Source organism: Centroberyx affinis, unplaced genomic scaffold (assembly GCF_046629955.1).
Source record: "Centroberyx affinis isolate AG114_WGS23_722 - 3 ecotype Tasmania unplaced genomic scaffold, CSIRO-AGI_Caff_v1 ptg005379l_1, whole genome shotgun sequence".
NCBI classification, from domain to species: domain Eukaryota; kingdom Metazoa; phylum Chordata; class Actinopteri; order Beryciformes; family Berycidae; genus Centroberyx; species Centroberyx affinis.
Genome location: NW_027282687.1, coordinates 214,645 through 241,278, shown reverse-complemented (window position 1 = coordinate 241,278; position 26,634 = coordinate 214,645). Strand labels below are relative to the sequence as shown.

Sequence of the window (26,634 nt, the reverse complement as noted above, 5' to 3'; positions counted from 1 at the left end):
TAATGGAGACGGACTAAAACAAGACAGCACAGCACAGAACAGGACAGACTGGTAGCAGACTGTGTATGTGTGTGTGTTATGATTTGTGTTGGGAGTTGTGTCTTCTGCTCAGGGGAGTTGTGCTCAATAGACGCTATGTACTGTATGTGGAGCTGGGGGAACACGCTGTATACTACATGTGGCTATACAGATGTTAGTAGATTAAGTTACATTATCCATGTACAGACTGGGTTGGAGTGGGCTCCGATGGAATTCACCTGCACAACTCTTTAATGTACGAAGCCTCAGTATCCCTGAGACCACATGCAGCACACATCCAGATGTTTTGGTGAAGTGGTGCTGCCCCCTAGTGCATTATAATGAGAAACATTGCTCTGCACACAATGAAAACTATGCACCCAACAAAATCAATTCCTGTAAAATCATTATTTATTCAAACTTTTCAATAGAGAAAATTTGTGTTTTTACTTTCACTGTATGGGTAAATTCTTTCAATTCTATACAAAACCGTGTGTAAAACTTTAGGTGTAACATTTACAAATATACAGGAAGAAAGAGAAACTCCAGTTTCTGAAGTCGTAGATACCAAAATGCTAAAGGCTGTCCAATAGCGCACCAAAATATGACATAAAGAAATGATTGAGGGACATTGCCAGTCAACAATCAAAGAGTAAAAATGTATGTTGGTGGGCAGCTAGAAAAATATTTTCAGGTAGATGTACTTTTGGTATAGCAGTACAGGCTTACAGAAATCTCAGACCTGTTCTAAAAATCAATAAATGTCAAATAATTGATTTAAAAAAAATTCCTATGTGAATAAATGAACATTGAAGTTTCAATTTCAGCTACATGAAACAGATGCGGTGTCACACATGAAATCAAATAAATAACTAAACAAATTAATTTAAACTTGAGTTTAGTAAATAAATATGCTGAATTCTGAAATCAAGCAAAGTAATGGAGATGACAGACAGATGTAGAGCAAGCTACTGCTTCATGAGTCAACAGCTAGGTTAATTGCTCAGGGATGGCTATATGGCTTCTTTTGTAGTTAGGAAGGCAACTCAGTAGATTACACAGTTTGGAGTTCAAACTAATTCAGTTGAGAAATAAAAAATAAATCATCGTTGAATAACCAAAAAATTAGTTGGTGGTCTATTAAAACAAATCTGTTGATTTTCATTTCTTTAAAAACTAATTCACATACAAACAGAATCAGAAAATAAAATTGACTGTATTGTGTTACAGTGTATACTTGTACAGTAAGTCATTTGTTCATACAAAACCCTTCCTCATAAAAACATATAATCATTTTTTTTTACACTTTCTTGAAAAGGGGATGCTAAAAGAAGTTTTACAAAGTAAATAAAAGGGGTGTTAGTCCATGACTGCTCTGAAGGAAAACAGTTAGGCATTATTTGAGGAGGGAGGTAGAGAGCCAGGGAAGAAAAGCAGAGGGACTGCACAACCAAAGTCCACTTTGGAAGCCTTTTGGAACTAGAGAGCCCTCCCATGAAGAGCCACCCAAATGGCTACCATATCAGTTATACCTGGAAAACCTTGAAATGTGTCAAGTCACTGCCCCGCTCCTCTTCATTTGTAAGAGTCTCTTACGCTCTATCTGCTGTGGGAGTGATTGGTCTCTCCACGCACTTCATTTTACCCCTCTTCCCTCTCCTCCTTCTCTCCTCTGTGACATCAAGCCTATTTGAGGAAGCCCTTGTAGAGGAAGTGGGAGTGACTGGTAAATCTCTCGTTCTCCAGACAGAAGAGCAGGTCCCTGAGGTTGACACGTGTGATGCGCTGCCGCGTGGGCCTGGACCCGGATGAACCAGCACCACCAGACAGAGAGGAACTGGCCTGAGAGAGAGAGAGAGAGAGAGAGAGAGAGGAGGGGGGATGAGGAGAGAGAGAGAGAGAGGGAGGGAAAGAGAGAGGGAGGGAGAGACTGCTGACTTTTAATGTTCATTAATGAAACATCTTATTAAAAGACAGTTAAAAACACACAGCAGCACAGCCCCTGCCCAGCCAACGCACACATACCAGCACACCAAAACTCCCACACACACACCCCCAGACACACACACACACACACACACACACACAAAACAACAAAAATCATAGCAATAACAACAGCAATTGCAAACCAACAGCAAGATATTATATAGCAGCTCTACCAGCACAAAAAAGACACATACCGACCATCAGATATTAAAGACAATCAGCGCTTCTTCTCCCACATCACATATGGCCCCCCCAAAGCCCTCAGACATTCCTGAAAGTCACAGCCTCATTCCTCAAAGAATAGTAAGCATACTCCACCCTGAGGCACGCAGAGACCATCCCCCTGAACATGGCCACAGGGTCTGTAGGATGCACCCCTAACCTGGGTTTCCGTTATCCGGTAATTACCGGTTCTTTACCGGGAAAATCTGCTGAAGTCCGACATATTTAAATCTCTCCGGTCATAATGTCCGGTGAAAATAATTCCCTCCAAGCACAATTATTGGAACATTGTGCTCCTTGTTTTACTGAGACTGAGTTACAGCAACAGGTTGAGTTCTACTCCCAGTCTATCTCCCAACCTGCTCCAACGAGTAGCTTTGAGTAGCTTTAAGTCTCTTTCAGTAAAGTAATAATAAATATTGCACTCACCCGACACACACTACGTTGTGTGTCGGGTGAAGATAAGATGCCCTTGCAGTTTATTTTCATGATTTTCTGCTGGGCTGTGATTTTTACATCTTTACTGTGTTATTTTTCTTGGTTGTAGGTTGCGTATTTAGCAATGTGTGAGGATGGTTAACGAGACATGCACGTTGCGCATTTGGCACTGCGTAATGGTGAGAGGGACACGTAGTTTTTGGCATTTGACATTGCGTAATGGTGAAAGCATATGGCTATTTGGCAACAAATTACATGTCTGGAAAGTAAAGTGCAAATTTTCATAGTAGAGGATCCTATTTTTCTATTTTGCATGGTAACGTGTGTGTGTTTTTGAGAGAGATAGCGTTATGCATGTGAGTCTATTGACGGGACTTATTTTATTTGGAATATAATGTATAAGCAAAAGTAGCCTACTTTTCAATAAAAAATATTATAAACCTACATGCCTTGATGATGTCATTCTTTATATAGCCTGCCTATCAATTGTTTTTAAGCTCAATAAACACAGATAATATTTGACCGGAATTTCTCCCATTTGTCCGGGACATTGAAATCTTCCAGGACACGTGGACCGGCACCGGAAACCCTGCCCCTAACCTTAATCTACAGGTTAACCAGATGGCCAACTTCGCCTGACCACACAGGAAATTCAGCAGGATACTTACAATTTTTGTTTTTACAGACAGAATATAAAGGCCCCAAAATAAACACTGCAATCTGCTGCAATGCACTGCAAACACTGCTGAACTTCTCCCCCAAATAACCAAGTCGTGGTTGGCACAGACAGAAAATTTGCAATATGATGACAATCACAATGTCTAACAGTTTCTGGTGTGAAGCAAAAAGGACATTCATTCCTGATCCCTTCATCCGTTAATGCTAAAAAGCTGTTGGTCACCAGGACCCTCCACTGCACGTCATCTGTACGGAGCCTGGGAGTGGCCATCTGGAGAAAAATGATTTATGTCGTGGCCACGATTTACTGTAACGTGCGCACGATATGCAATTCAAGCTCTTGTTTTCTCTTTTCGCACAAATTGCCAAAACGTGCCCTCGAAATAGTGATATCGTGCTCTCGATACATAATAGATGTGCTCTTCATGAGCTTATAAAGAGTCAGTGCACATATTGGTGATTATGTTTAAATGTGGCGCTGTCCTGGGTGTTGCAGCCACCTGATTGTGTTTACATGGCCTGAAGGTTAAGTGGCTAAATATGTTGCAATATTTGGGGGATATGCCTATTCAGTGTAAACAGACAATGGATATTAGCATACCAAATCCTTACTAGGCCTATCTGCAATACCTAAAAGGTACCTTTTAAGTTGCATTTTTTTCCTAAAATACACAGTTTAACGAAATCGAGGGAACGAATTGTATCTCGTACATCTGACCTTCCAGGGAGTGGCAGCTTGTACAGCACCCTCCATCTGCACCCTGCAGTGCTCTGGTCACCCAGCACCCTCCTGCCACTGGTGCTCCCTGACATTCTGCAAGGCCCTGATGTTCCTGACCTTCACACAGACTGCATATAGGGCTTTACTACCTGCCTGTGCAAACTGTCCCAGACTTGGAGTGGTAAAAGACAGCAACCCCCCCCTCCCTTCCTGCAAGTCCTCCTCTGCAGGGAAACCAGGAGTTCCCTCTACCTGTAGCACCCCTCACAGGGAGCCCTCAGCCAGTGATGCTGAGGGCTCCTGAAAAAAAAGTCTACCAGCTTCCTCTAGATCTCAGCTAAGAAGAGGACTGAGAACTACCAATCAATGCCACAGGGAGGATGCTGCCAGGTTGTTAATAATCAACACCCTCCCCCTATATGACAGTTGAGGAAGCAGCCACTTCCACTTAGCCAGCCTAGCCTCAATAGCCTGTGACATGCCCTGGCAATTCCTGATGACCCAACCCTCCAAGCCGATGGAAACTCCTAGCAGTTTAATGCCTGTCTGAGCCCACTGTAGACCCCCTGCTAACTGTGGCGGTCAGGGGAAGGAACCAGTTTGGTGAGACGGAAAAGTAACTGGCAACAAAAGTGAGGAAACTGGTGAATAACGTCTCTTTTTGTTATAATATTCATCAATATCCTATTTTGTTGTCAAAATGATCCCCATCAGTAGGCTATATTGTCTTGCTGCTGCCTCCTCTCTGTGGCATAGGTCTGTGCTTTTGTGCCAGTTATTCGCACCCACCCCTCCAATTCTCATAAGTGCCTGACATCTTGTTTTTCTACAATTTGAATAAAAGATTGTTAAATCTTGACCACAGTTGTGCCACTGCTTTCAGTTAAGCTACCACTTCAACGCTAGTAAAACTGGTCCCATGGATTATTTACTTCTGCATGGCACGCTAAGAATCTTGGGTGTAGACATCTCCTTGTTACTTTTTGCAGGTGAGGTGCTGTAGCTTCTGTTACCTCGGCTGCAGCAGCAGAAGATGGAGAATCCAGAATCTTCCTCTTCTTCCTGGGGCCGATGGCTGCCAGAGCCGTCAGGTTGGCCTCCCTCTGTCTCATCTGAGCCAGTTCCTGCTGCTGCATCTGGACAACACACACACATACCAACATGACAATCAAATACACAAACACACTGAAACAGACACTGATGGTCCATCCACTTTGATCCTACCTCTTTGGCCTTCTGTTTCAGACGCAGCTGCTCTGGGTCCTCTTGCCGAGCTCGAGACTGCAAGGCCAAGAGAAAGACGAGTTAGTTATTGATGTTGAGGACAGAAGCAAGACTAGAGCCCAGTTTAGTGAGGCATTTGAAATAATTGGTTCAAACCTTTCAGAATTTGTAAAGTAAAAGTTCCACAACAAATACAGGTTTTGGCAAAGACTGGGGTCCTCTGACAATTCTAGTCCCATACCAATTGACATTCCAGTGATTTCAGTCACATCATCAGGTTTACAGTACATTTTGAAATTGACAACTTTTTGACCAATGCTTGCTGGAAAGCTGTTTGCAGGTTGCATAGTTATCTTGCAATATTTCTGTGCCAATATGATTTGTTATTACAAAATGGTTATAAATCAATCCATTATTTTATTCTTTATGTCAGTTTGTTCTTGGAATTTCAATTGGTGTTACTAATTCTTCTCAAGTATCATTTGACATATCACACACTAGATTTGTTAGAAGTTGTTTGGTAACTTCCAACATCAATACATCAAATTGGGGGCAAGTCAAAATCAATCTCAGGACACCTTTGTCAAACTTTATAGAATATGAACGTGGCTCTGGAGAACACAAGCTGTAGAATACCAAAACATCAACTATTGCCCAGGCAAAACAGCATTTATGAGACACCGGCTATTATTGTAAACAGGGCTTTACTTGATCTAGACATTAAAACTGAATAACAGATGGTACTGTATGAACACAAATTTATGGTAAAATATTTATTTAAACTTGAAAGATATCCAGCGCTTTTGCCTGCAGGATGCAATAATAATATCAAGGCAATGCGATGCATGTTTCGATGGTTGCGCAAGCTGTTGTTTCAAAAAACAAAGAATCTTTTAACCAGACATTTATTACAGAAAGGCATTTATCTGTCAAAACGTTAAGACCTCCCTGGCAATTATAAGACTACTGCACTATGTTGTTATTGAGACCAGGTGTTTGATGGAAGTTTTATGGGAAATCTCAATTTCTTAATTTCCCTACATAACACTGATCTTGTCCTGGCTGGATGCAAACAAGTTGGAGAAGCTATTAAGCAAACACTAAAGCAAAATGTCTATCATATGCCTGAGGTGAGCATTTTATTCTTATTTCTTCTCTACTCTGAAGCAAGTCCGCTTTATTAGACAGTATGCAGTGGTGTGTGACATTCTGAGAAAGACGGGTTAAAGAATTGACATGAGACAAGGTTATGAGTCAGATTTGCATCCACAAGGTCAGTTGCATATGTTATGGGCCTTTACACACTGAGCCACCAGCTCCATCTCCCATTTTTTTTTTAATATAAGATGTTTAATATTGAAAGTCAAATATAGTATTAGGCAAGGAAAAAAGAAGAAAAAATCCAAGGCACTCACTTCTGTATAAAAACAGTGCCTTGGATTTTTTCTTCTCTTTTCCTCTTTTCCTCTAATGATATATTATATTTTAATATATTAAATAATATACTGTATGTATAAAGTTTTTATACAGAGGAGAGTGTCTTGTATTTTTTCTTCTTTTTTCCTCTACATATGGACTCCCCATATTTCCACGGAGCAACGTATTTAAATGAGGATGTCTGTCAGGAGAGATGAAGCTTATGGTAATGCTGTACCTTAGCTGCCTTCAGGAGGATCTCTCTCTCCTGCTCCTCCTTCCTCTGTTTCTCCAACTGGTCCAGCTGCTCAAAGAACTTAAGCTGGGTACGCACGTCACTGCTCTGCTCATGACGGCCTTCCTCCTGCCAACAGAGGGCGGTGTTACAATGCTATTCCAGCAAAGACAGAGGGGAATCAAGAACATGGTAGCTACAGCACATGATGGATTATTGCAGGTATACAGACTCAAAACACTTCAAGTTTTTGTCCAGATTTGGCTGCTGAACACAATGCTTCTAAACACACAATAACTTTTAGAGTCACAGTCTCTATAAATTTCTGAAAATCCTGATGTTGATATTTGTCTGCTACAGCCTAGTTAATGCTAAATCTATATCAGGTGTAAAATAAAATTCTTGTAGTGTGGGTCTGTCCATAGTGAGGCTGTAAACAAACCTTGAAATTGAAGTTCTTCTGCTGGGCCACTTGGGAAACCTTTTCCAGCAGGCTCTGGAGCCGCTGCTGAGTGGCGTGGGAGACGTAGGTTACCACCTCCGCACCCAGCTCTGTCACCCCGAACCTCCTGCCTGGAAGGAGAGACGTGTAGAGAGACACTGTAGGGCTTTGGGAGAGGGATGAATGGATGGATGGATATATGAATGGATGGATATTAGTGTAACAGTGTGTTCCTCACCTATCTCCAGCATTCTCCTCTGCAGCATGGAGAAGGAGAGGAAAGCCTCATCCTTACAGGAACGCGTCACCGCTCCCACCAGCTCCGAATTGGTTGCCAGGATACGGGCGCTTTCCTCCGACAGGTTGACTCCGGCCATGGAGGCCACGTCGTTGATGTCGTCATCATCCCTGGACACAGAGACACAGTCAGCCAACTCCCAAAAAACAACTAGATTGATGACGGTGAATCCATAAAGGCTGAATCCCTAAACTTGAAACTTGAAATTGAATTGAATTGAAATTATGGATCTCACCACTCTATTCTGGTATTTTCAAAATTACACTGATTGTCCCAAGGGGGGCGCTACAGGTCAAAACAAGGGGACATATGTCACTGATTATCCCAGAGGGGGACAGCATCATTCATAACAGCATCATTCGAAGATGGCATGTTTACCTTATTTAAACAACGATGATCTGATTATAAACAACATTTAGATAGTCAAATGGATTCTGAATTCTATCTTTAATTGTTATTGCTGCTCTTACTTGAAAGTGCCACCCGCCTCTTTCAGCTTGTTCTTTTGAGCAAGAGACAAGGCTGCAGCGGGGACTTGTTTAGAAGCAGGCGGCATCCCCGGCCTCACCACAGGAACTGGGAGAGAGAGAAAGAGACAGGTTGATGAACTACACCCCATCACATTAAATACTATTGGTCACCAACCACACACACACACACACACACACACACACAGGGGTTAGTAGATTCACACCCTCACCTGCTTGCAGCTGTTTAAGCTGTTGGACCTGTGGCTGTCCCATCATGATGCGGCCAGGAGCCTGATTCCTGATGGTCACCATAGGGGTTGTCGCCAAGGTAACCTGAGGTCTCAACATTGCTCCCTGCTGCTGAGGCTGACGAACCTGAAAGGGTAAAGTTTCAAAGGGAAGATTATGTTGTTATCACTGAGAACGGCACCACAGTGTCAGGTATTGCTGTTTTTTTACTGTGTAAATTCGGGGTGTGGAAATGGTTTCAGGGTTACTGCAGGTTGCAGGAAGCCAAGCTTAAGACTTTTTAAGACCTTTTTAATGCCTACTGGGATTGAATTTAAGACCAATTTAAAAACCAAAATAAAATAAAAGGACGCTATAAGAAAAAGGACAACTTGAAATTAATTGTTAAGGGACATGAAGTCCAATTGCTTTAAGCAAAGCAGATATGATGCATTTTGTACTATAAACATTGTTCTGGATCAGTGTTTCCCCTATATATTTTTTTTAAAACTTGGGTGTTGTGAGATGCGGACCCACACCGTGAAGGGGGGTGGGGGAGGTGCGCCTGTGTGGTGCAGCACACGCTGCCAGCCACTTGCCTCACGGTCTTGACTGCACAATCTAGCCTACCTAGAGACCAGGTTTGGCAAAAAATAAAAATATTTTTAAAATATTTTTGGTGCGGCGGGTCATAATTTTACTGTGGCGGTCAGCCATGGTAGAATACATAGTATAGGGGAAACACTGCCATAACAGGGTGAAAAAATAAGACCACTAATAACTGGATTTAAGATATTTTAATACTTTTTATGACTTTTTAAGGGCCCAAGGGAACCCTGTGGTTTGAGCATTGATGGTTTGAGCATCACATTTAATTCAACTCAAAGTTGTGACCAAGATCTCTCACAATGATCCAAGTTGCAATTTAGTGGTCAGTTTACCAGTGAGGGACTTGGTCCTGGTTTGCTGACGCCTGGCTGAAGCTGGGGCCTGGTGAGTGGGGCAGCGAGGCGAGGGCCTGGGCTGCCCAGGACCACCGTGGTGGGGGTGGGTGAGGCGGTGGAGGCTGGACCAGAGGCCAGCTGGGGGAGCTGACTCTGCTGGATGAAGGCTGCTGAGTCTGGAGTGAGCTGCCTCAGGGCTGGGAGGCTTCTCTGAAGGACAGACAGGTGGACAAACATTACAAATGTCATTTTAAAGGATTCTTCCGGTGTTGGTGAAAGTCACACAATCAGCTAAAATGAGTGTTCCCTACCTTGTAGACACCATTCAATCCCACTCATGATATCGCTCATCATTTACAATATCAAATCCAAACTTTTAGAAATGGAGGAGATTTATGGGTTGAAGATGTACGCATAAAATAGTAGTATAAAAGCTTACAATATATATTTTATTTGTGAATGAAAAGTAGTTCCTGACTGACAAATGTTCTGCTTTTTCAAATCAATGCCTACGCTCACTTTCACCTGAGAAGTTGGGTTTGTTTAGATATGAATTCCCGCTTTACGCGGCACCAATCGCTGATGTCCTGCATGGTTACTTCAAACCATTCAGCTGTGAAAGAGTATCCTCCTGAAAATAGTCTGTGTGGAATAAGCTAGTGTTATCATTCCACAATTTGTCCCACAAATTAGTTGGAGCTACTGATAACAACAAGCTAGTTTGGTCTCGGCTCTGATGCTATTTCCAAAAGTTAATATAATTACGTAAAATGCAGGGCATCTAAAATATTTATTCTATCTAAAGGTAAAAAATAAAAGGGAGAGATGCAAATCTGAAAAATGAGGCCAACTTTTACCAACACTGGAGGTATTGAGGTGGTGTTTCCTGAGGTCCATGAAAATATACATATAAAACCACACATTCTACTGGACTCTACTGCTATAAAGTTATACCAGTGAAAAACACTGTAGAAAATGTGCTTCCTTACCTTGAGGAAAGGCACAAGGTAAGGTTGTGGTGAGGAGTTGAGCTCTTTGTACAATCTGCTGGTGAAGTCCTCGGCTTCCAGTTTGCCTTCCTAGTACAATCAAAAGCATAAAGAGCTGCGAGTGAGAGCTATTATATTTGCTGGTAGAAATGATTAATAGTTGATGTTGTCCACCTTTGACAGATGTGGAGGATTTTTCTTTCTAAATCAATTTTCTTTCATAGCTTTATAGCTTTCATTCATCAGTAATGAGGCAATTGACAAGTCAGCGTCAGGAAGACTGTGCCTGCTGTATGGACGGCTCACTCACCAGCAGGTCCTTGACCAGCTCTCTCACACTGGCCGCTGTCTCCGAAGACTGCTTCCCGGTAGACGCTAGCTTGATCAATGTAGATAGAAAGTTCCTGCATTTCTTCACATTCTCCATGGTCTCCTACCAGAAGTACAGAACAAATTCAGATTGTGCGATAAAGTCAAGTCTTGCAGGTAGATAAGCTTATGTAGACATGCTATACATCAAAGCCCCCTTGGCCCTCTTGTATTGTCCGGTGTGCTTTTGTCTTCTATCTCGAAGTCTCTATCTATCTATCTATCTATCCATCTAGTGAGAGTGTTATAAATGCTACTAGCTTCCTGAAGATGCCCAGCCCTATCTGATCCATGGGGGTTAACTCACATTGCTCACTGTTACTGAGGTAACCGTGGTCCCAGCTGATTGGCTGACTGTCCTGGGGGTCATGCCTTGCACTGCGGCCCCCACTGAGCTCTGGAAAGAGAGAGATAATCATCTTAATTTGCCATTTATATTATCTAAATGCTTCATGGCCTGTTCTTCAAATGACAGCACAAGTAAGTATTTTAGAGATGTTTCCAACTTGTTTAAATACAGGACACAATACAGAGGATATTACTTTTTAAAAATAGCCCATTTCAATTAGTGGCATGAACTGGTTGCTAGAGGAAGAGGTCTGCATGAGCCAGATTTCCCGCCCACTCCTGTCTGATCTCCACCTGCTCTTGTCGGCATCACCACTGTTGCCTGACCCACCCAAAAACCCATATAGGTACACAGGCTGACAAAACAATAATATATATATATGCAATGTGTCTAGATGTGTGACAATTCAGACAAATTCTGTTTGTGCAAGATGCTTGAACGTGTGAAACTGCAAGGCTGTTATGTTATTTGAACCACACTGACACAACTAGTAAGGAACACAGTGAAAATAGGACTAACTTTTATATTGTGAATCCTGCGCCTCTGTTCTCATCTGCACTCACATAAACTACTTGTGTCATTGTGGATCTTAAATAAACTTACCTGACAAGTCAACTTTAACCTGGTTAGCAATGTGTAACTAGTAACAATAATTACAACAAGCTTTCAAGATATAGTAGAAATTATTCTATTTACGTAAAGATTTGATCGTGGTCTCATATTTTGCATGAGTGTGTGAGGTGAAGTCATCGAACTGCATATGTAGACTTGGCATCTCCTCTTGAAAATGTCCATCTAGCCCTCACAGAAACAGATGCATGTAGTGCAGTGTAATTAATGCTGTCTAAATGTTTGAAAATTTAAAAACTGACTGACAAGCAGAAATTGAAACGAATAAAAAAAGCTTGACAGTCTGACACCAATGTGTTGTATTAAATGAAATGGAAAGGATTTTTTTTTCCACTGACGGCCTACACGCTGTTGTCAAATAGAAAACTACATAGGAAGGAGAAATGGGTTGCTTGTGCATTAAATAGCATAGCAATCCATGGAATTGCACATTTAGGCTCACTGTCTTTCCTCCCCATCCATTAACCCCTTATAAGATGAGACATCCTGTACTGCAAAAATTGAGTCTAGCCATGCAGGAGTCCAGCAACTCCTGAGCCTTCTAGCTACTGGCATTTCTACATTATATCTTTATACGCATGGATAATTCCTTAAAACCCTGTTCATACAGGGAACATGCCCTTATGGGATCCTTCTAGTGCCCCTTTAACACTTGACCTGGTAGTATTATGGTATTCTGACCAAGATCCACCAAGTGTAGGAGGTACTTCACACCAAGCCTCATACACAGGAATGTCTGATTGGCTGTCACTTTACAATGTCATCAAAGCAGGTGTGTTTACATTCTGTGGTCAACATGGCTGGCGACATGGTGCTCCAGACATGGAGTGACATCGGTTAAGCACTGAGCTTTCACACCAAGCGCAGCAGAGTTTGACCCAGCTCTCACCTGATACTGACCAGGGTCGTTTAGCAGGATTTGACCTACTTAGGGTGGAACCTTTCACACTGACGTCGACCAGCGTATTTCCCTTGTTACTAATCCAGTGTGAAAGGGGTTTAGTTGAGCTCCCAGTGCATATAATACCTATCAAATGACTGGTGGTCAAATGCTGTGGGTCCTACCTAACCCTGATGTTCACTAAAACTACTGGACATAATAATGAGTGAATGAGAGAGAGGGTGAGTCCGAAAACAAAGGACAATAAGGCAAAATGAATATTATCAGAAATTATGACACAAACAGTGGGGTCACCTGTAGAACAGGAGGCCTGTGAAGAGTGGTGGTGGCAGAGACTGACGTCGGGGCTGGGGAGCCCTGTCTGATGATGGTGCTGGGGGCCACTTGTCTGCTGATGATAGGGTTCCCAGGGGCCTTAGAGGGGGAACAAGGCATGGTATGATGTGCAACACCCAGATTTAGTAGACTAGAGAACACATTTACTGATTATAACTACATTCAGAAATAAAGAGCTATATCTCATCTAATATTTTGCTGTAGGGAATAAGGCAAGATGAATGCTGGTGAGCCTGAACTGAGGACTGATGGTTCTGGACCAAAGGGCCACGCTAGCTAGGCTACTGATCTTACCTGGCCAGAGGATATGTTTGTTGGTGTGGCAGGCCGAGGGGCCATGGCTCCCTGCGCCTGGGCCTGCATCTGGGCCAGAGCCTGCTGGGGAATCATCAGCAGCTGCCCATTCTCACTGCGTACTAGCACCATTCCTGAAGCAATTCAAAAGATTCATGATAAAACTTGGGCATAGGAATATAATTAGACTATCAACAGAAATTGCTGACTGGAGCTGGTGTCAAAAATGATGTCCTTCTAAAAAAAAATGAAATAATGCAGAGCTGAAACACTATGCAAGGTCCTGAACCAACCACTGTCAAGCAATGTGCATAACAACAGGAGCTTTTGGATAATGATGCAGCCTATTCTGTCACTGAGTTTAACAAGAGTTTACCATAATAATGTACTGTACGCCATACTTTTCTTACACAGAACAATGACTTTTCCATTATGTGGTGCTGAATGTGAGGCTACTTCAAGGGAATGAAGCAAAAACAGCAGCTTAGCAGGAGAACAGCTCTTTGATTGTTATGACTACAATAGATGGGTGCTGAGATGGGGTGATGATGGGGCTAAAGATAGATTGCAATGAAAATCACCAATTCGGTCTCTATCAAATGCGATATTAAATCTCTCTGAACATGAAATGATGAAGTAAAAGGTTATCAGTTCACTTACCTTGGGGGAGCTGGATGTTATGTATATTGGGCTGTCCCGGAGGGGCCGAGGGGAGCCTCGGGGCCAGCATCTGTGGCGCCAGGGGTCGGATCCCGCCCGGACCGGCAGCTACCGTCGCCGGAGTCGAAGTCCTCGGAGCGCTGACACCGCCCGGGGTGAGAGCCTGTTGTGGTGCTGCCTGTATGATTGTTTTGGGTGCCTCTGCCTTGATTATGTGCGACCCTGCGCTGACAAACACTGGGTTGGACGGCTGACTATTGTTCACAAGCGGAGTTTGTATGCCAATACCTGGCTGACCTGCTGTACTGGCAACTAAAGCCGGTCCCGTATTATTGTTCCCATTCAAAGTTACACCCGACCCCACGTTTTGCATAGACGGCCTGACGAGAGTCACCGTGGGTCCTGCTGCCTGGCTCACAGGCTGAGTTGAAGCGACAACACTCTGTGGGTTAATGAAAGGCGTCTGAATTACACTGTTGGAGGAGGGGGGCATAATCGCATTGGCCAGCCCTTTTGACAACACTGGTCCACTGTTGACAGCTGTGACAGATATCGCAGTATTGCTGCTGTTACTAGTGCCACTTGTCACTGTCGTCCCCATGAGAGGGGCAGCGCTTCCTGAATTGTGAGAGTTCATAGTTTGGCTTCCATTCAAAGTCTGAACTGAGAATGAGCCTACTTTCGCTTGGTGATTAGGGAGAGTTACACCGGCATTGACAACAAGTGTTTTGCCTCGGCCGTGTCCAGTAGTTGAGTCCGAGCTGGCCGACGATGCGTCCATAGCTGAACCATGGGGATCTCGTTATGATGAGAGCCCCCCTGCACTTCAACTTGTTTAGGAGCGGAAACAAGCTTGGATGTGATGGGGCAAAACTCTGACACATCTACTGGTGTTCTCTGTCAGCTCCGGTGCTTGCTTTTCGTGTATACTTGGAGAGACAAAGAGCAAAACAACATTAGTAGTTACAGCGTACCTGCTTTGGCAACCGTCTTGACCAAGTCCCAGCTGGACATTAGCTCGCGCTACCCCCTTGTCCCGGAACTAGCCATATGATTACCGGCTGCCTCGTGCCTAACCCAGGGGTTGCTGAGACACGGGAACGACACTTGTGACTCTAGAGACCGGACAGGATGACAAACTACCGCTTTATTCACCTCTGTGTTCAAGAAAAGCTCGTCCAGCGGACCGGAGCTTACCGCCATCTTCACACTCCTGCGAGCTTGTGAGAAGTGAGGTACTTACCAATTGACGTGCGCCTGCGCACAACGAACGAAACGTCATCGTGCAGGGATTCCGACGAGCTGTGATTGGCTGTTTCCAGATTCTAAAGGGCGGTACCAATGGCTTCAGCTGTCATTCCAGGGGATGTAGGAGACCGAACGACATCGGGCTTGAGATGTCAGAGGGAAATGCTTTTCATCAAATTTTACATTGTCACCGGCGAGTTTACGCTCTCATGATAGCTCTTCTATTGCGGAATAGCGTCACATGACATTTAGTTATGTAAGAATGTGGTTTGCAACAAACTAATAAAGCAAATTTCAGAGTTTTATCACCCTCGATGTCTTGTGCAAGATGGCTGCAGTGTTTTGCCCAGCAAGTGGAGTTGCTGCTGTAAAGAGGCGTTTGAGGGCGCCACACCCACCGTTTTGAGAGATAATATTGTATCATGCTGTCAACGACACATGGGGCTTAGTGTGGATAAACACACATGCACGTGTAAAATGTGCAAAAATCAACAAATTGTTACATTTATGAAATTTTCTCTCAAAAGTTGAACAACTCCATGTCAACAAGAAAAAGGCTAATACTACCTTAGCGCGCGCGCGTTTGTGTGTGTCTGTATGTGTTTGCGCGCACACGTGTGTCAATACAAAATCTTATGTACAATTGGTCAAGTACCGCTTCAAGGCTTTATTTCAACATAACAGCTATTTGGTCTACTTTGTTTATCACTTTTTGTTTGCAGTGTAGAATGGCAAAAGCACTTATGTAATAAATATAAAAGGTGGGTAAACTGCTCTTCAGTCAGTTTTCATTATGAACACTAACACCATAGAAACAAAAAACAATTATATTTCCAGGGAAAAAAACATAAATTTGTTTTTTTATTCCCTTAAAAGCATATGTTCATAACATTCGTATCATAAACATTTATGTAGTTTACTCCTAAAGGTGGGTAAACGGAGTTGAGGTGGGTTTACCCTCCACTGCATGTCTAGCAACAAAAGTTTCAGATGTTTTGATGACATGGACCCCCAGATTATTAGACCACGGACTCCCATTTGTTAAGATTTTGTCCAAAAGGAACATCTGAGAAGGTTTTTTTTATTAGATATGAATTAGCTACATATTTATTTGGTGGGGGGATAACAGGAGTAGTTAAACCTGCGATGAAAAAAGTGCATGCATTGTCATTCTGTGGGGAGTTAAATAATAGTGAAATTATATAATTCCTCATTTTGCTGGGCAGCTGCTACAAATCCTTTCAAGGACCTGAAGTCCCCGGACCCCGGTTTGGGAGCCATTGTTTTAGGCTACCTTGCTGTATGTGTGTTAGTATGAACGAGCTTCCACTTTTAAAATGAGTGCAGACTCCGCCGCCCTGCTATTTGCCTCCGGTGTACGCCTGTATACTAAAGGAGCGAACCCAGTCCCGCGTGCAGCCTAACGTGACCCCGAAGGTAGGAGGTGTGTCACCGGCAATCTTATAAAGGGCACAGCTGCCCACTGATTATGCGCCTGCACTTTAGTTAATGTCTGGTGTTGGCTGTAGGTGAACGCTAGCTGGTGCTTATTAAAATAAGGAATATCCTGCAATAGGACCGAACATGAGTGCTGGAGGAGGAACCCCTTATATTGGTAGTAAAATAAGTTTGATTTCCAAAGCACAAATTCGTTATGAGGGGATTTTGTCCTCTGTGGACACGGACAAGTCCACGGTTGCTTTAGCCAAAGGTAGGTTGGTATTTTGCATGGTGAGGGCCTAACAAGGACTAGGTAGGCCTTCACTGTGTTTCTTCCCTTCTGACTACTATTATTGTAAGCAGCCATGATCTATAGTATGCTACAGAATTATAGATGAATCCTGTTTTCTTTTTTGTGTGTCTGTGTTTTTTCCCCCAACAGTTAAATCATATGGGACAGAGGGCCGACATACAGACAGACCAGTGCCACCCAAAGATGAAATTTACGAGTACATAATTTTCAGAGGAAGTGACATCAAGGATATCACTGTGTCCGAGCCACCGAAGCCACACCATGGATTGCCTCATGACCCTGCTATTTTACAGGTAGGCTGTGAAGCGCTGAAGGACCTGATGGCTCTGTAGTCATTTCCTTGAGTTGTACAGTATGAAAAGTAAGTCATAATATCCAGAACTGATAAGCTCTGTATCTTTGATTTTGCAGTCATCTATCGGCAGCTCGTCTGCTGCGTACCACCCACGCTGGAGTCCGTACAGAGACATGATGCCGTCCTACAGCCAGCTGGCTGCTAGCTCTCTACTCAACCAGCAGTATGCTGCAGCACTGGGCCTAGGTACAGTAAAGCTCTCGGACACAGTAGATCTCTCAATGACACTAGATTTAGGTTTTCTGCCAACACCCATCAGATTTCTGTCGTTGCGTCTCAAGTGTATCCACATCTGATTAAGCCCCGTCATGCTTGTTCCCATTCCCTAAGGAGCGGGACTTCAGGGTATCCCAGCCAGAAGAGGTCCCATGGTAGAGCAGGCTGTCCAGACGGTGCCATTGGCCAATGCTGGCCAGAAAAGGGGACCGTCGTCATCCCAGCAGCAGAGCAGACAGCCTGTTCGTCCAACCCAGCGCTCTGGCCGGGACGGTTCCCAGGCTCAAAGGAAGAATGATACTCGTACTGTCAGCACGAAGACAGTAGGTCTTAAAACAATGTGTTCTCACCAGTTCAATACATACATGCTTTTGGCCTGAGAGGAGTCGCTCATCTTCTATCTCTATGAGCTTCCATTGTCTCTCCCGTAAACTGATTTGAAAACCATCTTGAACGTGTAATTTACTCCTGTTTAGGTCAGGCAACGCCTCAGCGCAGCACAGCCAAGGTTCAAGGTCAAGGCAACGAGGAGAACCAGAGACCAAGACGAAAACAAGGTATCGAATGAAAACTGTGGTTTGTAAACTAAACGTTACAATGGTCTGTCTAGTTCCAGTGTCTAATGACTGATTCCGGTGCTCGCCTGCAGGCAGTCGCAGGTCCAGGAACCGTAGCAGAGGCCAGCTGCTGGTGGAAAACTCAAAGGCTACAACCTTGCAGTTTGAGTCCGATTTTGACTTTGAAACTGCAAACGCTCAGTTCAACAAAGATGATCTGACAAAGGAGACTGAAGGTATCTTGACTATCAAAGGATATCAACTGTCATGTTCAATGACGGCAAGCAGACGTCAAGGTGTTTTGTTTTTTTTTGTTTTTAAACCTGCTGCAGATACAGAGGAGAAGGTGAGTGCTGGGGTGGAAACCCAGAACAGCGAGGGTACGGAGGAGGAAACTCTCAGAGAAAAGTATTACGACAAGGCAAAATGCTTCTTTGACAACATCCCATCAGACCTTAAGCCCAGGTGACTATGCACTCTTTGCCCATTCATGATTTAGATTAACTTTGTGTTTGATTGTTTTACTGCAGGGTTTTATCATTCGCAGCTAAATTTCTTTCCCCCCTATTCTCAGGAGAACCACCTGGGCGGAGGAGAAAAAGTTGAACATGGAAACATTCGGCGTGCCAGGCCGCTTCCTGAGGGGCAGGGGCTTCAGAGGCTATCGCACACGCAGAGGGCAGAGCAACACTGACCAGCGAGCCCTCCCTAAAATGGGTAGTGGGAGGGTGTGAAGGCTTTTTTTTTGTTAACCTTTTCTGTAAATAGACAATGAGTAGTATCATTTTCAGATTTATTTAAGAAGAATACCCTCCTTAATTTCCCCCCTGAAGCACTAAGAAGCAGAGATGCTTTCTTTTTTTTTTTTTATTATCATCCCAAATGTATTGTTGGGAATATTGTACTTTAGACCTTTATATGCAATTCTCAATTTTTGAATCCAGACGCTGTGCTCTAGGAATAAGAATTTACTCATTGGTAGTCAATTTGGAAGCATGCAATTTGGTTTTGTCTCTTGAATGAACAAGCCAGCAGGCATGCAATTTAATTTTGTATTTTTTTTTTTTTTTTTTTACAACTAACTTCTTTGTAAATGAATTAGATGGCACGTCTACTTGATTGTCAAACTGTTACCCCCCCCCCTTCAAAATGCTCTTGAAGGACCATTTCCCACAAGTTGGATGAACATGAGTTACAGTTGTACTTTTTTTCCCTCTTGGTAAATTGACATTATGGGGAAACTTGTTCTGTAACAATAACTAATAAATTACATGAGAAATGATTTGTTAGACTGGCATACTTTATTGATATCACAAATTCCCCAAAACATTCTTAACCTACAACATTTTAAAGCTTTTTTACATAGAAACAAGGATTTGGATCATCCAACAATATCACAACTTGGAACAAAATTACACTCTGCATACTTAGAAAAGATAACTTCTAGTTCTTTCACCCACTCCCAGAACAAATGGCATATCACACAGCAGAAGCTGGCTACCTAAGAATGTGTTTTCAGTTTTATATATGTGGTGGTTTGCAAATGGAAGCCAGCTGGATGAACTTGGGGCCCAGGTCCTGCAGGGCTCTCTGGTCCAAACTGTCATCGGAAATGGAGATGCGCCCCAGTTCGGAGAGGATGTCGGAGTCCCCCTCATCCACATAGGGGTGAGGCGGATACTCCCCCAGATCCTCCTCTATGGCCTGGAGAGAGGACAGTCTCTGGAAGGGGGGTGGGGGGAAGTCAAAGTCAAACCTTAGAATACATTGTTTATTCTGCTGCAGCAGGCTCCAACATGCATTTGTAGTGCTTTGTGCAGTAGAATAGACCAGTGACTCTCAACCTTTTTCATATTAAGGACCCCAAATTCTGAGATTTCCAATTTTGAGATTTTGTCTCTCAACCCAAATCTGAGAATAAAACAGTCATTCTTCTACATCCTGTAATTGTGTTAACTTCTTGTAAATGAAATAATGCAGAAGATGAACATTTCATCAATTTGCTTGGGACCCCCTGGATCCCCCTCAAGGACCCTGGTGGTCCCCGGACCCCACGTTGAGAACCACTGGAATAGACCACATTCTGACAAGTCACAGCCCCGCCCCTAACCATGAAAGAGACACTGTATGCACACTACACACCCGATGGAGCAGGGCCAGGAGAGCAGCGTCTGACACATAGCTTGAGCTCTTGTTGTACAGGGAATGCATTGTTCTCCTGTCCTGAACCTGTACATGACACAAAGTTCACATTGAGACCAAATTAACTTCCTTCTACCAATGTCTTATACTGACAATGAGCACAAACTATACAACTGTGACTGTACCTGGTGGTTGTGGTGGTATCCACTGCCTATAACAGACTGTGAGGTCATCTAAGATTGGAGAAAAGTGAGAGTATGAGATGAGCAAAAATGAAAGTGAATATTTGGACTGTCAAGTAGTTATTTGATCTCTCACTGACCAGGCCTTTTATTTAAAAAGTAGTAATGAGACATGCATATTACCGTGTTCCAAGAGTTGCCATTGAACTGATAGGCAAGGCTTTCCCTTGTATAATCTATGCCATCTTGGTAAGTGAAGGTTTGCTCCATAACCTGTCAAAATGAATGAAAGAAGAGACTGTGCTCAACAACTGCAAACTTCAAAGTTGGTCCACACAACATTCCTGCTCCAGTTTTTTATGGGAGCGAGCAGCTGTTTGACCAAGTTGGACTTTGTAAAGTGTGTTCAGTCCTTGTCCAGCTCCAGTGAAAGTGGTGGATGTCCATATCACTTTCATTTACCCCTGACAACTGAGTTAACACCCGTCAATACCTACCTTTGCTGAATGGTGTGTTTGCTGTATTGATTCACCCAGTCTGCACCAATCAGATAGATCCTTGTGCTCCTTGTCAGTGGACAATGTTTGTAGTATATCAGATACCTTGAATAAAAAACAGGAAACTGTTACTGATATTTGTATGGGGGTAAATCTGGAAAAATACTGCTTTGTTTGCAAACTTTTCTGAGGACTAACCTTGCAGTCTGTTCCTGGTTTCTCAATGTTTGATGTGAGCAGGGTTTCTCCAGAGGCATTGTCACTCTCCAAAGCAGCAAACTCCTCTTTACAGGAGATGATGATGGCCAACAGCAGGAGAACTGTCAGTGGGACACAAATGAAAAAATACCATACTCTTGTTCTCTAACAGCAGTAGCCTAATGGTTAGAGTGGCAAATTTGTGACAGGAAGATTTGAATCCCCAGACAGTCTGGAGGCTTTGAGGTTGGGGTTTGACTGTGGCTGTACCGACCCTCTCCTAGATGTGTATGTCAACAGCCCTTGTCCCACAAATATTTCCCTTGGTCAGCTGTGAATAAGAATCTGTCCTAAGTCAACTTGCCTGGATAAATAAGGATGCAAATAAGTTTTCCCTTGAGCGAAATGGAACAAATAAATATATAGTATGTTCCAGTTCTGCTAACGTAAAGGCAGTGAGTCAGAGTTTCTTACACAGTAGTATAAACAGCGAGGCGAACACAATGCCCATAGCTCCGTAGCCGACTTGCGTGACAGTGGCCCTGCTGCTCCGGCAGTTGGGTGTAACGGAGCAGTCGCACACAGTCACACTGAGGTTGCAAACGGCAAACTGGCCTTGCATGTCAGAGATCTTCAGCTCCACTGTGTGTGGGCCGGCATACACACTAGGCTCCTTCACCAGCTCCACCATGTAACCTGTGAGAATTAATGGGAAAATTAACGAAATGGTTGTTTGCTTAATGATTCTGAAATATTGTTTCAGATATTTCTAGCTTCTCAGTTCAGAACTAAATACGGGAGATTGCTGTTGCTACCATATGAAGAATCCAGTTTCCATTTTTCTTTGATATCCCCCAGCAGCTCAAATCTGAAAGGCCCTCCGAAGGGCTCGTCGTCCAGGTCAAAGGCTGTGATGTTGGTGCTGGTGGGGTCATCAGACACACACATGTCCATGTGGTTCACTGTCAGCTGTGGCACGTTGTCATTCTGGTCTTTCACATGGATCAGCAGTGTGGCTGTGCCGGTCATAGGTGGCTCTCCTGTCCAAGACAAAGAAGTAGTGTCACAAAAGCAGTGGAAATTTGATTGCAACCTTTCCATGGTCATGAAAATATGAAATATAGGGTCTACGTCCGTGTCAGCCAGCATTGCTTTTAGTTTTACCATTATCCACTGCATGCAGTAAGATGGTGTAGACACTGTTAACCACATGGGGAGATTCTCTGTCCGGTATATTGGCTGTAGTGATGTGGCCTGTCTGTGGATCTACTGTCACCCAGCCATCAGGATCATGTCCTACCATGTACCTGTGGAAAAATGCAATGGGCTTTATGTCCCAATAAATGTCTAATCATAAAATAAATCTGTAGCCATTTTGAACGTAAGAGGCTCCAAATGAGACATCAAACTCTACGAACTTTGCTTAAATATTGGAAAGAATCCTCCAATATTCCCATCGCACTTACACAAAATCTCTTGCATGACTGGAGTCGGGATCAGCAGCGGTCACTGCCTCTACCCAGGTTCCAATGGGGGCATTCTCCTCCAACATGGCCTCTTTGACAGTCACACTGAACGCCGGTGGGTCATTGACATCCTCCACTTGAATGAGGACATTCACAGAATGAGGCTGACCTGAACCAACTTCACCTCCGCTGGTGTCAACCGTCCAGAGGCCAGTGGAGGTCTTCTCCTTCACCTGACAGGAAAAGTGCGGCATCTCATTTTCCACCGAGACGGACAGCTGCCTCTCTGCTCCCTCCTCAAAGTCCAAAGGCTGAAATTAAACAGTACAGAAAACATAGAGAGCCTTTTTTTTTATTCTTGATATATTTATGATTAAAAAAGACCTTTTCTAATTCAATAACAGTACAGCATTTGAAAATGTCCCAACATACTGTACTACAAGTAAAAAAACAGTTTGTAATTATGGTGTGTCAGACCATAGGTGGGTGTCAGTGAAATGTAAAGCATGTAGTCAAACAACACCCACTTTTACTACTGTCAGGATTCCGTCATTGGTGTCTGGGTCTGTGTCTATCTTGAAGTGCCCTCCCTCGTCACCGTGGATGGTGTATTTGGCTCTCCATGCTGGGCTGTTGGGACTGTCCCGGTCTGTGACATGCAGCCGGAGAGGAAAAGAGCCAGTCTCCCCTTCTTTCACTTTGCCAGAGCCCTGTTGTATGAATCCAGGGTGCAGACGTCAAAAGGAGGCATTTAGAAATCTATTAACAATCTAACAACAATCCCAAGGGCGGTCAATAATTCTGCACACACATCTGTATATCACCGCACAGCAAATTTCTGTTTTTTTACATGAATTTAAGGGGAAGGTGGTCACAAAATGAATGGGCATCAATCAGAAAAATAAAGCTGTCTGTCTCATTTGTCTCATTTGATGTCATGTTTTCATACTTTATGTGATTTCTTGAAATGCTGTGTGTACTGTAAATCAGCATAACAAACGTCATGATCTGCAGAAATCACAGTGACTCTGTTCACCAGTTGTTAACCCAGAGGACTGCCTACTGTTTGTCCGCTGATAGTTGGCAGGTGGTTGTTCCCATCCTGGACGTGGATGAGAACGGTGGTTGAACTGGACAGGCTGACTACTTCACCGTGATCCTTGGCCTCCACCAACACTGTATACGCTTCACCCACCTGAATACAAGTGAATGATGCAAATGAAGATAGGTTAGAATGGGTAGATGAATGGTGTCCTGCTTTGTATACAGAGCAGGATTGCACATACTGAGCTAGAAATGTTGAATTTACATATTTATAAAAGTTCCCTACGTCCTTTTCTCAGTGAAGTAGCAGAATGATTTTGCATATTGCGCAAAGCTATTGTTTCGGTTTAAGAGGCATACCCCATTTTCTGCGACAAATAAAGATATGATGGATATTATGTCATTTTTGCAGTAAATATGCTGTCAGTGAGATATAGCTGCTAAATGAAAAGTGTTAAGTTCATGTTAAAATTGCTCCTAGGCGCACATCTGTTCTGATGTGTGCCTGATTCTTAAAAAATTCTCAAGGTCAACCTCACCCATTCTCATTTTAGTTTGTTTTAAAGTTTTTGTGACACACAAAGGATTTAAAACTCAAAGCATGCATGGCAGTTTTACTGCATGAATGCCAGACATAGCTCTAATGTCAAATGCAGATGTCACATATCTTCATATATTCTCATGTGAGGTGAGGTCACAACACAACAGACAATGTATTTACTGCTCCATTATTCCAACTATTCCAGTGATTTTGAGATTTTGATATATTAAGAAAAGGAGCTCTTGCCTCATAATCCAAACATCCTTGAATGAAATCATCCCAAACTCATCAATGAAGAATTCAGTATCTGGTGGGTTTGGAGACACTGATTTGATTTCATAGTGGAAGGTTGAGTTTGCTGTCCCTTTCTTGTCTCTGTCATAGGCTACCACAGTCAGGAGAAAGGAGCCTGTTGGGAAATGACAAAACCCTTTAGACTGCTGTTCAGTACAGCACCATGTCACTTCACCAGAGTCCTTTTACGTCTGTAGCATATTCTTTACCTTGTGCCTGTTCCTCTTCAATGCTGATTTCAAACAGATCTCTCTGGAAGTGTGGTGGGTTGTCGTTGATGTCCAGTATGTTAATCTCAACCCCTAATTTAGTGTCCACTGATAAATCTTTCTTTCTGGCCTCAAATTTCAGCTGTGGGATGAAATGATTCACTTGAAGTTAGTCACAATGTATAAATACAATTTTACAGCAGAGTTAGATAAGAAATTGTCTGATGTCACTGGATGTTGGTATGTAATATGTGCATGTCTAACCTTGAGTAATGTCTTCTCCTCATAGTCCACAGCCTTGTGGACGGACAAAATGCCAGTTTCTCTATGTACGGACAGGACTCCCTTTGGCTCCTCATCCACTCCTTCCCCATACAGATCAAAATATATGCGATACTTCCGCTCGATATCAATCTACAATACAACCACCACACACTTTATAGTCAGCCTTTGGGGATCTGAAATTCTTCTTTATTATTTAGAAGAGTTTCACTACAAAAAAAATAGGAGTGACAGTCACTTTTAACAAAATGATTGCTGGTATGAAAGTAAAGCACATAAAGCTAGAGACAACTAATTAAAGTATTGGCAATCTTAAGAGCTTTGCTGACATAATATAATTTTTTTCAGACAGAAATCTGCCTTTTTTTTGTAAACAAATATCAATTAATGCATTTGAGCTGTTTCAAAAATGGATGCATAGCATTTTTGGCTGAAACTGTTCATTGTTAATGGGGACTTTGGACAGCTGAATACCTTGTTCATTGGTTTACTCACCTTGCCCAACACATATGGGAAGGGCCCCGGATGCCCCTCCTCAATACTAAAGGAGTCAATAATCCAAGACCTCCTCTGACGGCTCAGCAGCTCCGAGCAGGTCACACTAGACAGACTAGACACCTGAAAGATGAACAGCCAGCCAACCACAAGAGAAACCACATACACAACCCATAACAACTCGTAAATAGTATGCAAAGTAAGGACGGTTGTTTCAGCAATAGCCAGCAGCGCATGATTTATGTCATTTGAGCATCTCTGCAGTTGAATTTGCTCATTGTACTGTGTATAGCTGGTGAACCGGTTCTTGGAGTGGAGTGTACACACTTGAATTTCTGAAATATTGTATTTTGCACCTCTCGTTTGACCACACAGACCATTTTCCTGGTAGGCATATGCACTGAGCAGGTTGGTTTCACATTACATTACACGCATTACAACCAATTAACTACTGACTGATTAGAGCACTTATGTGGCAAGATGTTGTTTCTGGCAACCTTCACCATCGCACATCAAGGCTGTGGGATGTAGAATCATCACTGTAAATCCTTCGACCAGCAATTTGCTGACAAATGACAAAAACCCAAAACGTGCTTGTAATGGAGTTTTGTAGAAATTCATCAAAACAAAGCAATGGCATTCCATATTCTAAGGTAATATTGTTTTACACACCAAAATGAAGAAAATGAAAAACTAAGAACCCTGTGTTCTCTTATCTTGGATTATATCAGAAATTGACATACATTTAATAAAAATTGAAAAGAAAGTAATTTTGGAAATATTTTTAGTCAGTGTTTCTACATACCAGGAGGTAGAAGCAGAGCATCATGCTAGTTCAGTAAATCCCGCTCTGTGTGTTCCATGACTTGCCTTACTGACATATGAGCGAAGAGAGAAGAGACCCTGCCCCTTTTCGCTTCACACACCCACATACATGAACATAATCATGGGTTATGAGTGAGTGTGTGTGCAGGTGTGTGTATGTCAGTGTGTGTTTATGTAAGCAGTTGAGCTGCATTCCTGGTTACAGTGATCAGGTGATTTTTTGATCACACTACTGCTTAAGGGGCATTTCACTTCATTCTGCCTCATAGTTACTTATATTACATTATGTTATATTATATTCTGTTTTTAGGGTGACCCTGTAACATCGGTCCAGGGACTACAGATGAAAAATAGCCTCTTGGCTAACTCTGGCGCATTTACAGCAATGTTTATTAATGTGCACTGTCCCTGTTAAATAAACCAACAAATAAATTTAAAAAAAAAATACTGAGACATAATTTGTATTATGTGAAAATAATCTT

The 26,634-nt window shown here is 42.9% G+C and overlaps 2 protein-coding genes and 1 pseudogene across 3 annotated transcripts; 1 reads left to right on the top strand and 2 right to left on the bottom strand.

The window, feature by feature from the left end:
* Window positions 1-466: 466 nt before the first annotated feature.
* Window positions 467-14,855, bottom strand: taf4a (TAF4A RNA polymerase II, TATA box binding protein (TBP)-associated factor). 2 transcript variants are annotated; one of them, XM_071546668.1, is made up of 16 exons: window positions 13,849-14,855; window positions 13,189-13,322; window positions 12,853-12,972; window positions 10,986-11,075; window positions 10,620-10,742; window positions 10,310-10,399; window positions 9,318-9,530; window positions 8,379-8,523; window positions 8,149-8,254; window positions 7,619-7,788; window positions 7,381-7,511; window positions 6,942-7,067; window positions 5,288-5,344; window positions 5,077-5,199; window positions 4,470-4,478; window positions 467-1,860 (listed from the first exon to the last, which is right to left on the bottom strand). In XM_071546668.1, the coding sequence occupies exons 1-16, from the start codon at window positions 14,627-14,629 to the stop codon at window positions 1,705-1,707; spliced, it is 2,574 nt and encodes an 857-aa protein (XP_071402769.1). In that variant the 5' UTR covers window positions 14,630-14,855; the 3' UTR covers window positions 467-1,704. The 2 variants fall into 2 exon arrangements, with proteins under 2 accessions (XP_071402769.1, XP_071402768.1); XM_071546667.1 differs by lacking the exon at window positions 4,470-4,478.
* A 1,824-nt stretch (window positions 14,856-16,679) lies between these two features.
* Window positions 16,680-19,110, top strand: LOC139667239 (protein LSM14 homolog B-like). The gene is made up of 8 exons (XM_071546685.1): window positions 16,680-16,807; window positions 16,979-17,142; window positions 17,261-17,384; window positions 17,535-17,728; window positions 17,902-17,977; window positions 18,070-18,231; window positions 18,298-18,442; window positions 18,552-19,110. Exons 1-8 carry the CDS (start codon window positions 16,681-16,683, stop codon window positions 18,709-18,711), a joined length of 1,152 nt encoding a protein of 383 aa, XP_071402786.1. The 5' UTR covers window position 16,680; the 3' UTR covers window positions 18,712-19,110.
* A 388-nt stretch (window positions 19,111-19,498) lies between these two features.
* On the bottom strand, window positions 19,499-26,156 carry LOC139667226 (cadherin-like protein 26; annotated as a pseudogene).
* Between the last annotated feature and the right edge of the window lie 478 nt (window positions 26,157-26,634).

What these genes read in the sequence shown, in the direction of transcription:
- taf4a (XM_071546668.1), bottom strand. Translation starts at nt 14,629, where the DNA reads ATGGACGCATCGTCGGCCAGCTCGGACTCAACTACTGGACACGGCCGA. An exon ending in TAACATCCAGCTCCCCCAAG is followed by an intron (nt 13,323 to 13,848) that starts GTAAGTGAACTG and finishes GAATTGCTTCAG; the next exon opens with GAATGGTGCTAGTACGCAGT. An exon ending in GCTTAAACAGCTGCAAGCAG is followed by an intron (nt 8,255 to 8,378) that starts GTGAGGGTGTGA and finishes TCTCTCTCCCAG; the next exon opens with TTCCTGTGGTGAGGCCGGGG.
- LOC139667239 (XM_071546685.1), top strand. Translation starts at nt 16,681, where the DNA reads ATGAGTGCTGGAGGAGGAACCCCTTATATTGGTAGTAAAATAAGTTTG. An exon ending in GCAGTATGCTGCAGCACTGG is followed by an intron (nt 17,385 to 17,534) that starts GCCTAGGTACAG and finishes CCATTCCCTAAG; the next exon opens with GAGCGGGACTTCAGGGTATC. An exon ending in AGGTATCTTGACTATCAAAG is followed by an intron (nt 18,232 to 18,297) that starts GATATCAACTGT and finishes TTTTTGTTTTTA; the next exon opens with AACCTGCTGCAGATACAGAG.